Source organism: Callorhinchus milii, unplaced genomic scaffold (genome assembly GCF_018977255.1).
Source record: "Callorhinchus milii isolate IMCB2004 unplaced genomic scaffold, IMCB_Cmil_1.0 Scaffold12, whole genome shotgun sequence".
Classification (NCBI taxonomy): domain Eukaryota; kingdom Metazoa; phylum Chordata; class Chondrichthyes; order Chimaeriformes; family Callorhinchidae; genus Callorhinchus; species Callorhinchus milii.
Genome location: NW_024704753.1, coordinates 2,716,034 through 2,728,960, shown reverse-complemented (window position 1 = coordinate 2,728,960; position 12,927 = coordinate 2,716,034). Strand labels below are relative to the sequence as shown.

The following is a 12,927-nucleotide window of genomic DNA, read 5'->3' as shown; positions in this document are numbered from 1 at the left end:
CAGGAGTTTACCATATCAAACATCTTTCTCTTTTTTTTGCACAATCTCAAAGAATAAATATGCTGTCGCACATTATCCTGGAGTTTTACAACTAATTTCTATTGAAATAAATAATCCCAAACTCACTGGAGGTTTGAAAGGTCACACAATTAAATAAAAACATCAACGGTATGTTGTTCTACTGAATATAAAAATGTACCTCCAACTTCCAGCTACGCTAAAGAGATTAGCAAGATTATCTTTCTGCACTGAAACCTTTCATCTGACTCTCCCACAGATAAGCCTGAAAAAAAATTAAACATTATAGTGTTTCTTAATATCAGAAGATCTCAAAACTACGTTTTTTTTTTAAAAAATCAGTTTTTTAATTATTGCACCTTATCTGGTGAGCTGCTGTGCAGTATTACCGTAATGTTGTATTGTTTGATGAAGACGAGGTGCAAGCATATCAAGACTGCAGTGCTAAATCAGCATCAGTTTAATCTGAACGCCGTGTTTTGTAGGGTTCAGTTGTGTGGGTCACACACAGATTGTGAAAGAAAGGCAACATTATTCATTGAATAATTCATAGTTGTCCTGTGACACGCACAATTACAGCTCTTATCATTTGGCACACGCAATTACAGTAACTATTCGTGTTGTTTTTCATGAAGCACATTACATACACGGCCGCCACCAGCCTTCCTGATGACCTCCGTCGTCAATCTCGGGCATCTTGGGTTGCAGGGCTGATCGTGTCAATCCCCAGAACTTCTGGGGCAACATTTCTTTTTTCGTGGCTGTGAACTTCCAGCCCATGTGACTACCACAGTTTCGACACTGAGCTATTGTCCACGCAAACCTGCAAAAAAAACAATTCACAATTAACGTTTGTGGAAAAGTACCGTCAATACCACAGTGAGCTAACATCGGTTAGAGAGAAAAAAAAAGCAGGGCAAACATGATAATTATTTCTGCATTGAAATAATAATCTGGCCTCGCTTTAACAAAGTTAACAATGGAAGAACACCAAAGTGAAGCTCAATAAACCATTACCCGGGAAACCAGCTGTGTTGAGTTGATGGTCGACCTATTAGGTTCAGATTGTTTGCTTTATATACGGTTAGAGTTTCATGTACATAACCATGTGGGTTCACGTATGCAGCCATAGGTCCATATAAGGATAAACTGCAAAAGATGTAAAGATATAGATAATATACATGCTTTGACTGCTGAACTTTCGCACAAACGTTCAATATTCCACAAACTATCGTCTTTCCTGCAATATGGATGTTACTGGATCTTTTCACAATCAGTTATGTATATCAGAAGGGAAACTCACCTGAAAATGTCATGTTTGGTGGTTATTTCGGTGTTGTGGCATCTTTTACAACAAAGAGAAGTACACTGTAAATAATCAGAACAGAAAAGCAGTGAAGACAGGAAGAAGCAAATTACCCACAATTGAGAGAAATTATAAATTAAGTGACTTCTATTAAGTGCCACTTCGTAGTTGAGAAGAGACACACATACACACACACTCAGTGAACAGAGATCTCTGGAACTTGCACTGGAATTGGTGTTCATTCAGTGTCCATGGTAACTTGAGTAAAGCACTCAGCATTAGGAAGTCATTCTCTTGAAAGCAATTTATTTGAACAATTTAACCCAGCTGATCAAGCTGAATCCATCACGGCATTCAAAACAAAGATACACAAATAAGTGAGTGAAATTTTACTAAAGGGCACGGATAAATAACAACGGAACAGAATTAGTGTAAATAGCTAGAGAAGGGCGAGCAGCAACAGACACACCATGGACTCAATGGTGCCTTGTAAACAATTCTATTTTCCTTAATTTGTCTTAACAAGGTTTGTAAAGGTTTCAGAGGATGTTTGCCAAAGTGCACAAAAACACGTCCGTCTGTTAAAAACATCACGTCTCAGAGTTTAAGTCACAGGTGACTCATAGGAGAGATGCGTAAGCTGCCGAGTTCCATAGGGCAGTAGTGCACGTTAAAAATAGCTCACCTAGAACATGTTCTAACCGCTGCAGCGATAACATGAGAACTAGGCGCAAAAAGATAACAGCTGAAGTACATCATAACCACTGTCTTGTGTTTCTGTCGTCAGACTGTTTCTATTCCAAACTAAATCATTCCCTCTTAATATTAAGCGATTCCAAACAGAAGGATGTGGTGTTTGGCAAGCACAGTGAATACCGAGCCACAATTGAGGAACTTCAACATATTTGCCCTGTCGGGAGAGAGACAAGCGACGGGAGCAAATTAACCAGTTTTCAGCATGAGCGAAAAGGTACCCTATAAGGGTATCGTGGTTCACATCTCATTACTGGGTCCAGTAAAGTTAAGAAAAACTAGATCTGAGTTGTCATAATCTTGACTTGCTTGGCTGAAGTTGCTGATAAAAATCAGCACAATTTACTGCTTGGTTTAATGATCATAAAATAGGTGTGGATGAAGAAGGTCCATCAACCCATTTGATCTCATCCTTCCAGAATACCTATCTTATCACTATCCCATTATAGCACCAAGCTGCTTCTTAAATTATTCTGGTCTGTATCATGCTTCCTGACAACTGGTTCCTGTCGTTGGTTCCCTATCTCAAGCTATGTTATGGCATCCGTCCTAAAATTGCCTTTCAACCCTCTTCCTACTGTCGTTTCAAGGTTGCAAGGTTGATTACAGTAAAATATGAAGTTATTGAAACAAATTCTACAGCACTTACTTTGTCCATCAGATCAAGTTCACAACGCAATCGTTGAATTGCACTACTAATCTTTAGAAGTTCTAGTCTTAAGGCATCATCAATAGGCAAACAAGCAGCAACTCTGTAAGAAAAATCTGAACACAATAATTAAGTTTATGCTCAAGAATGTGGCAAACTTTTTGAGTTTCTGACGGCAAAACTAAATATTCTTTAGATATTCTGAGATTTTCTAACCATTTATCTATTTCAATATAATTCAACTGCTCAAAACTAATCTAACCTAATTTTTTGAAAACACCGTGGTTGTTAAGATAAATAAATGTATAACAATGAGGGGAATAACTTAAAATGTACATTAACGTACGGATACTTCCGTACTTTTGGATTACAAAATAACCTTTAGGTAAAATACATTCCATCTGGATTTTAGGAGTAGTAACAGTTAGCCAAGGCGAAAATGTACCATTGAGGCAACTCTTACCTACAGGATTTGAGGGGAGAGAATCATCCTTGAGATTTTCATCCCACTCGCGCAGCTGTGCCCTCATTCTTTCCATAAGTATTTCCTAGATGGAGAAATAAATTTGAAAAATTCTGTACAGTGGATTAAAAAAATACTTTGGGATTGGTGTCATTGACTGTAATGCTGTTTTGTGTTCGCGCATAATCCTATGTTTCTGTGATTAAACCCACAATAACAGAGACGTGAATTCCCCTTAGTGTAAGATTGAAATAACTCCCAAAACATATTTTCATAGTAAATCAAACAAACCGTGTTGATATTCTTTATTAAATTAAATTAATCCAGCATAACCCTACAGAATGCCCCAATGTTTGGCAATCTCATTCAGACTGGAAACCATCAAAAGAGCGGAATAAGAATGTTTTTGCTGAAGATTGTCATGAAGCACATTCCTCGTGCACCAATGGGAAAGAGATTGTCATTTCGCTTTATTGGATCTGATATGAGTCTCCTTCAACTTTATACCACTCCAACAAGCATATCCTGTAAGTGGAGTCCAGTGGTTAGAGCACTCGCCTTGCAAGCGAGAGATCTGGGTTTGATTCCTGGCAGAGCGAAATGTTGGGCAAGTTTCCTTACTCCACATGCTTCTGTTTACCCAGCAGTAAGTAGGAACCCAGTTATTAGTTGATCGGCGGATCACTTTTCCGGGGGTAATAATTCCTTTAAAAAAATAATAAATTGGTCACTTAATCCACGATTGTTTATAGGATGCTGCTGTGTGCAATTGGCTGCTGCGTTTCGCTCACAAAATATACACTCAATTCACTTTACAGTATATTCCGTGAAGCTCTTTGAGACATCACGAAGACGCTCTTTAAGTTGCTACATCAAATGCAAGGATTATTATTATTATATCCCCTCCCTCAGCATTGACATTTCATCTTAATTCATAAGAAACTCAAGAACTGTACTTACTGCATCGTATAGGGAATACACCCACGGAGGCCACCAAGTCAGGTTTGCACAGTGAAACTTCCTCTAGAGGCAAATGAAGAAAAATACAAGTATGAAAAAGCTACATGTACTGCAAGTTATCAGAACTAACTCTTCAGTTTATACAATGTGTACATGTTTGAACAAAATCTCCAATGCTGGTTTTCAATGCGTAAAAAGCCTTAGAAATAAAAAAAAATGTTGTATACATTCCATAGACAAATAAGAAGTCCACAATTATTCGTTCATGTTCATTGAAATTAATCTGTTATCCAAAGTAGCACTTGATCAAAGAACGACTCAAGCAGAAATCCACTTTCAGTAAACTTTCAATTGCAAACGATCAAACTTTGAAGAATAAGCTTGTGCAGATGTTTGACGTTAAATACACAAGCGAGCTGAATTCTGCTCTGCACTTCGACAGTTTACAATGACAGTCTTCGATTAAGTCAGTCATAATAGAGTAATATGCCTCATCGCTTTTAGAAAATCTTATTTCCTTTGAAGATAACTGTTTGGGAAATTGAATCCTGTAGGCAAGGAGATAGGCACTAACCTTCTGATATTTCTGCCACCATCTCTGAGCTTGTTTGAACTGGCATGCAGGAGGTTTGCCCGAGACAAACATGTGGAGCCTGTTCAGTGAATTAAGCTGCACTCCTGACACACTCGATGGAAGAACCCATTCTGGGAGGATGTGCACCTTTGCCACTCGAATTCTAAGAACAGAATTTAAATACTAACTATAATGCCCTATCATGTCCCAACAGGCCAAACAAAGCAATTGACAATGAAATGCGGTGATTCATGTAGGCAAACACAAGAGCTAATCAGCACCAGCAAAATCCTCAGAAACAGTAATGAATTCAGTGGCTACAGATAATGTGTTTCATTGAATTAGAATGAGGATGAAATATTGAAGAAAACATTGAGAGTACCCTGCCCCCCATCTGCTTTTTCTTTGAAATAGCACAACAGGATAATTAACATTTGCATAAATCATCAAAAGGCAAGCGGAACTTCGGTTTACTGTTTTATCTCAAGGTTGCCACCTTCAGCAAGACAACGCTCCCTCATTCTTGCAATGGTAAATAATCCTTGCATTTGACACAGTGTCTTTTCACGACTTCGAAATAAACCATTGTGGTATCCAGAAAGTGACAAATTCTTAAATGCAGCCTTCATTTTAAAGCCGGTTTTCTGTTAGGATTATTTTAAGAACTTCATAAAACCCACTTCAAGGCTACGATTAAATTCAACAATTCGCCTAATTCTGGTTGCTCTAAAATCCTACAATAAATAAGAGAAAAACTAGACACGGGTGGAATTTCCCCTCAGATGGGATTTTTCAGAAATTACAACCAGCATCTTACCCATCGGTCTGAGTCCTTGTTTCGATAACCTTAAACCTTTGACGTCCAATGGCTTTCACCTTTACTGTTTCAATACCGTATTCCTGTTCCTCTCTGAATTCATAAATCTCTGCCGTGGTTCCGAATTTTGACGATCTGTCAGCAGAATCACTAGAGAAAGAAGAAGTGGATGTAAGATCAATAAAGACTAGGTAGGCACCAGAGTCCACATTGCCATGTACATATACAATCTTCAATATCTGGAAAACTGCAGAGTTTGTAATACTTTTGTAGAGACCACAAATCATACCTTTATAAGAAAAAAATTGCTTTAAACTTTACATCAGTGACTGTTCAAACACATGCAGCTTGAACAGCGAGTTAACAATCTATGAAACGAGGTAAAGATTTAGAATAAGAGATACGCGCCTTAAAACTAAGCCATTTCAGGTTATAAATTCAAATAATCGTTTATATATACAGCAAAACTCGCACTAGTCTCATCTTTATAAATCGATTAATCCCTAAGTCATACATGCACCCGAGTCTCATCAGTTTCCTATCAAAATCACTTAAAAGATTTCTTTGCACGAATTGTATTGTATTGTATTAAATCATCTCCTAACTCATAGCACCACTCCCCTACACTCCATTGCTGTTTGTGGAACGCTGCTGTGCGCAATTAGCTGCCGGATTTTTGTCCAAAAATATACAGTCAATTCACTTTACAGTCAATTCTATGAAGCGCTTTGAGACGTCTAGAAGACGTGAAAAGCGCTATATCAAATGCAAGGATTATTATTATTACTCCAGCATTTGCCAGCTGCATTGAATCACAGGAAATGAGGTCCTGACCTGTCGCCGCATGAGCACTAACTGCACTGAATCGCAGAAAATACAGTCTTGACTTGTCCACATACGCACTTTCTTTAGCACGCGCAGTGTAGATTAGTGATTACATTGGATTTTATATGTCTTATACTGTTTGCCTGAAACTCAAGACTTCACGGCAGTCACATTAAATGGTCCCGACTGATTCAACTTATGTGAGTTTTATTGTATCCGAAGAAATTCTTCATTCAGCTTTTGAATAGGCTGAGGCAAGCACATTAATTGCTCAAGTCACTATAATGCAGACTCAAGGATTATAATAACACTCAATTACAATTTATGAACAATCTAAACATTTAATGTATTTTTTTGCATTTTTACACCATTCAAATCAAAATATCTGAATTAATTTACACAGATCTGCTTTTGGGATGCATCTATTATACATTCCTTGTCACTAGCCATAATAAACTGCTCTTAATGCTAAGGCCCAACAGATGTACTGAATGGAAGGTTATAATTTTAGGATGACTAATATCATCTATGGAAAGGTATACTTAAATACCTTATGTAGAATCCATTGAAAAGGTAATTGACATTATGAGTGCAGATGCATAGTTAATAAATGCAGCTTTTACTGCACAGCACATTATCAAAACAAGATTGAAAAAGTGTGATAGCTTCAATTTGAACGAATGAAATAGAAATAGAAACACTTTCTGTGGGCAATTTTATTGTGGTTATTTTGGCTCTCTCAGCTCTCTGTTGTAAACAAGTCTCCAAGCAATTCAAAGGCCTTAAAAATTTAATTCTAAACTCCAACCTTTTACAGAGAAATTCAATAAAAACATTACGAATATTGCATTGCAGCAACCAGACACATTTTAGTGATATGCACATTGGGCTGTACACATGGAATGCAAAGTTAAAATCCAAAGAGTAAAAATATACAGATCAAAGGCTTGTGTGTGGATCAGATGTAGTATAAAATTAAAAGGCTCATAAACAGTAAAGGATTGTTTGCATTGAGATCTCATTAAAATCTGTGAAACCAATTTCAGGATGTACAGATTTACACCCTAGTCTCCTTTTGGATAATTCTGCAGTTGCTCTATCTAATGAAATCCCTCTCAGAGAATGCTACTATGTTTGCAAATAATGATACGATTGTGGAGGCTACGAGAGTGATCTTAGGTGAAAGCTGTTTCACTCAACCAATTTACCTCAAAAAACATATCTTTGACCTTGCAATGCTGGTAAATACTACTGCAATTGACACTTGGGACAAGGTGCCGGAGGCCAATTGAGTCAAAACTATGCTTTTTAAAAAAAATATTGGCTCTTTAAAGTATTTTTAAATACTTTCTGTCTATTCTCGTCCCAGTAACCAAGAATTGTTGTACCGTAAATATATAATTTACATTTATACTCCTTTTAGCGCCTAGTCAGCACCTACAAATGTCTCTCCAGTATCTCTTCCAAGTCCCACGTTCCAAGGATGAGCGTTAACATAAAGAATATTGAACTGCAAGGTCATCACCTAGCAAAGTCAGGAGCGGAAGGAACCCGGCAAATGTTCCCATTACTTATTCAGAAATGTTGAAACCAATTTCAACTGTTGCCCAAACTATGATCAGCTCATACAACCCAGACCACGATTCAAACTTGCAGCTTTCCAGTCTAGGCGGCCAAATGCTGCACTTCCTTTCACTCACTCAGTCATCAGGGGAATAGCTGTAAGATATTTCAACTACTGCACCCAGTACAAGCATATCATTCCAGTTTAGGCTGTGATATACTTTATCCAGTTCACTAATAAAATGCAACTTTCAATTCATTCATTTCCCTCAGGGATAATAGGCAGCTTTTAAAGCTTACTGAATGTTGAAGAAGAAATTAACCTGTAGGCAAGAACACCGAATGTCCGATCCTTTTGAATTAAGTTTCGCATCATGGAGACTTCATGAGGACGAAATAGCTGGAGCGGTAAGGTCTGTCCAGGAATAAGTATAACTGGAATATTAGTGAGGACTGGGACATTGAGGAAACTATCTTCATCATGCACGGTCCGGCCGTGGAACTCTTCCATATCTGTCCCCAGGTACTGGAAAAAAAGATAAAATGACGATAGACAAAAAATAAATTAAGTGTAAATTTACATTCCTAGTTATTAAAAATCCTTTGAATACGTTGCAGCCATATATTGGATGATGCAGACATAGAGATTATGGGTGAATTTTTTACAAAGACAAGAATGATTGCAATTATGATGGGAGGATTATTATTATTATGGCTTTATTGCACTCAATGTCTCCCCTACACTTCAATTTTTCCCCTCAGTGGTCCCACCCTTCTTGTATCCAGTCCCCAGCTCGAGTGCAAACCCTTGATTGTCCAGCATCTTGGGACATCCATCCGATGTGAAAGGCACTACATAAATGCAATTTGTTGTTGTGCTGTTGTATGTTGCAGTTCTAACATTTTATTGCTTCTGTACTTACAGAGTGTGAGGTTGGTAGACTGGGATCAAAATTAATGTTGCTCGGTTTTTCAACCTCTTCACTGTCATTGACCTCCTCTTCCATGACAAACTCATCTTCATCTTCTTCGTCATCATCTAATGAAGGCAAGAAAGGATGTTTTTAAGCTTTAGAGTATAACAACAAATAAAGTACAACCAAATGTAAAATTGGTCTGGACAATCCTAAGGGTTTCAATACTACCCAGCTCAATAACTGGGCTCATTTTACTGGACATTATTTACAAAATAATCAGTCATCCTGTATATGTTTTCAGTATATCCTGTGAAGTGCTTTGAGATGTTTCAGCTCAGTGATGAGGCACTATATCCAATGCACGGATTAGTCTTATCATTACACAAGACAAAATAGATTAGTATCCATTAGGCCAATGTACAGGTGAAAAGTGTGAGCTGCAACCTTGGATAAAACAGCAAAGTCCACAATTGATAGATTTAGAACTTGATTTTCCAGTAAATATCAACTGGGATTCTTTGATGCAAGATAGAGTAGAATTGTTTGAGCACCACCCATTTAAGGAACATTTTCTCCACTATTAATTTCCCAGCAAGAGACTTTGACACCAGAGATTTGTTTGTATTGTATCAAAAATGTATTTATATGGATGTGTCTATTGAGTCTGGGTAAAAAATAGGAGGGGGGGGGGGCGAATACAACTATACAAATAAAAAAAAGTCCATCAAGAGCGCAATAACCGATTGAAGTAGAGACGCGATTTACACCTAATCGGAAAGGTCTTGCATGGGGGAGTGCCATGAGCATATTTTCTTGGCGGGGGAAATCTCCTATTGTTGATGAGCTATGATCTAAACAAGCTCATCACATGTATGGCAGTTTTGCTTAAACACATTGCTTGTGGCGTGTTAAATGGTTTGAGAGTGGGGTGACTGAAATCTACATTCCATATTGGATCCTTGGGTTGCAAGCGTAGCTGCAACACGTACAGCGAGTGCTGTATAATTTACATTTATATTGCACTTAAGAAAGAGAGGTATCCTATTTCCAAAAAATGCAAAGAGGAAGTATTTATAACTGAAAGGACCGCGCAGAGAAAATATATCTGCACGGAAGGCTGAGGTGAACAAAACATAATATACAACCTAGACAGAAAATACAAAATTACAGGTAGAAGACACACCACTGAGTAATGCTGAATCTAATATTTCTTGAGTCACAACCATTAGATAGATACTCAGGGTGTGAGCTTTTCTGAATAAAAGTTCCAGTATTTCTTTTGAATAATCTTACAAAAGCACTTCAGCTCCATCTAATGGCTACTCAGTGCACAGCTATTTCACATTCCTTCAAGTAAGTATTCTGCATCATGTTTAAATCCCTTTGATCCTCACAAATAATTTCTCAAACACAATCAGCAACACAACAGCTACAAACATTCAGCGATCGGCACTGACCGTGGCAGTTTTCAAAATGAAAAATCATGAGAGTTTCAAAAGGCTTCCTAAGTAGCCAGTACCATCGGAGCTCATGCTTTCACCCACTACTCCCCGAAACTCTGGAACACTCTCCCTCAATCGCTCCACCTTGCCACCCTCTCTCTCCTTTTTTTCCAAGTCCCACCTGAAAACCTTCCTCTGCGACTGTGCTTACGGCCACCAACCTCCACACCCCACCCCGCTACCGGCTCGGAGTCAGGCTGTTAAGCGCTCTGAGACGCTACCCTGCATGGAGGGCGCTATATGAGCGCACAATGTTGTTGTTGTTGTTATTGTTGACTATTTGGTCTGTTGGGTTATTTCAACCAATCCACCTTGGATTGACCCACACAATTTCATCACAGAAATAACACAAAAAAAAAACCCAGCATCGGTTTATAGCAATAAATCTGATAAAGCCCATTCCCGCTTCTGCGTAGTTACATTACAGCCCAAGTCGGCGTCCGGCCGGCGAGAGAAAGAATTTTTAAAAATAAATAAATAAGTAAATAAATCAATAATAATCATTGGCTGCTGCGTTTCGCCCACAAAATACGCAGGCGGGTCCACTTGGCCGTAAATATGCCGTGAAGCGCTTTGGAAGGCGGGATGAGGCGCTATATCCAATGCAAAGATTATTAATGTTATTAGTATATATTATTATATTTATTATCATATACCGTATATTATTATATTATTGTTATATACTATAGATTATTATTAGACTTGTTATTATAACATACTATATATTCTTATATTTATTATTATATACTATATATTATTATGTTAGTATTATATACTATAGATTATAATTAGACTTATTATTACATATAGATTATGTTATCATTATACACTATATATTGTTATTATATACTATATATTATGTTATTATATACCATATATTGTTATTATTATATACTATAGATTATTATGTCATTATATACTACAGAGTATTATTAGATTTATTATTATTACATACTACATATTATGTTATTATATATACTATAGACTATTATTAGATGTATTATTATTACATACTATATATTATGTTATTATTATATACTATAGACTATCTTTAGATGTATTATTACATACAATATATTATGTTATTATTATATACTATAGACTATCATTAGATGTACTATTATTACATACTATATATTATGTTATTATAATATTCTATAGACTATTATTAGATTTATTATTGTTACGTTCCATATATTATATTTATTATTATACACTATATTATTATTGTCGTTGTTGTTGGGCGTCAGGTGCAGACAGACAGAGAGACAGACAGACAGAGAGACAGACAGACAGACAGACAGAGAGACAGACAGACAGAGAGACAGACAGACAGAGAGACAGACAGACAGACAGACAGACAGAGAGACAGAGAGACAGACAGACAGACGGGAGCGGCCTCTCCCCCTCTCACTGACTGACTGACGCACTTTCCCCTCTAGGCCTCCCGCCTGTCCCCGTGGTTTCCCGGCGCCTGGGCCCGGGGACCCTGACGGCGCATGTTCTCGCTTCTTTCTTACTTTCCTTCCTTCCTTCCCCCTCCCTCTCTCTCTCTCTCTCTCTCACACACGCCCTCCCCGGCCGCCCCCGCCGTTGCCATTACCCAGCACAGCCTCGAGTAACCGATTGTCCGGCTCCCCGCCGCCGCCTTCGTCCTCCGCCATCTTGGTTGTTTATCGCAGTGCATTGTGGGGAGGGTGAGGGCAAGTGGGGGCGGAGGGCGGGGCTTCTGACCTCACCCTTCTCACCTAACCACGCCCCCCCTCCCCCCGGCCCCCCCCCCAGCCCCAGCCCCAGCCGCGCAGGCGCAGAACGAGCCACTCTGCCAACCAGGCATCCACCCACCAGCTGGTCCATCCCATCCCATCCCATCCCTCTGCCCACAAGTGAAGCCCCTCCAGGCAACGCAGCCTCCGCCACCGCTGCATCCAGTCCCCACCCACCCGCACTGCGCCGCCGCAGCCTTCGGCTCTCTCGGAGCGCCGCCCCCCCCCCCCCGCGAAATGCAAATTAAAGGCTGAGACTTTATACCAATCATAACGATAATCGCCCTTTTATATGTCTGCACATATGTATAATAATAATCTATTAATATAACAATAATCCTCGCATTTGATGCAGCGCCTCATCACGCCGTCCAGGCGTCTCAAAAGCGCTTCGCAGGGATATACCGTCGAATGAATTGGCTGTATATTTTAATAATAATAATCCTTGCATTTGATACAGCGCTTTTCACGTTGGGAGGACGTCCCAAAGCGCTTCACAGAATAGACTGTAAAGTGAATTGGCTGTATATTTTGTGGGCGAAATGTCTTGATGGGAGGATGAGTCTGGAGGTTAAAGGGACACGTACAGCTATTAGATTGCGTGGGTATAACGCGGCAGCCAATCGCGCACAGCAGCGTCCAACAAACAGTCGGGGATTGATAATAATGGTAATCATCTTTACATTGAGGTCAGCACTGCACCGCGGGTCGTGCTCTAGACGGTGAGCTCAAAGCCATCAGAAGCAGGAAAAAGGGTATTCAAATACTCAGGAGCTGCTTGTTCAGAAAATGGTTGTGGAAACCGTCTCCCCCA

At 38.9% G+C, this 12,927-nt stretch overlaps 1 protein-coding gene across 2 annotated transcripts; it reads right to left on the bottom strand.

Moving 5' to 3' along the window:
• Positions 1-621: 621 nt before the first annotated feature.
• Positions 622-12,026, bottom strand: crbn (cereblon). 2 transcript variants are annotated; one of them, XM_007903383.2, is made up of 11 exons: positions 11,951-12,026; positions 8,852-8,967; positions 8,252-8,454; positions 5,541-5,690; positions 4,724-4,886; positions 4,150-4,212; positions 3,190-3,274; positions 2,727-2,842; positions 1,322-1,386; positions 1,036-1,167; positions 622-841 (listed from the first exon to the last, which is right to left on the bottom strand). In XM_007903383.2, the coding sequence occupies exons 1-11, from the start codon at positions 12,009-12,011 to the stop codon at positions 658-660; spliced, it is 1,338 nt and encodes a 445-aa protein (XP_007901574.1). In that variant the 5' UTR covers positions 12,012-12,026; the 3' UTR covers positions 622-657. The 2 variants fall into 2 exon arrangements, with proteins under 2 accessions (XP_007901574.1, XP_007901575.1); XM_007903384.2 differs by having other exon boundaries at positions 8,252-8,343.
• Positions 12,027-12,927: the final 901 nt, after the last annotated feature.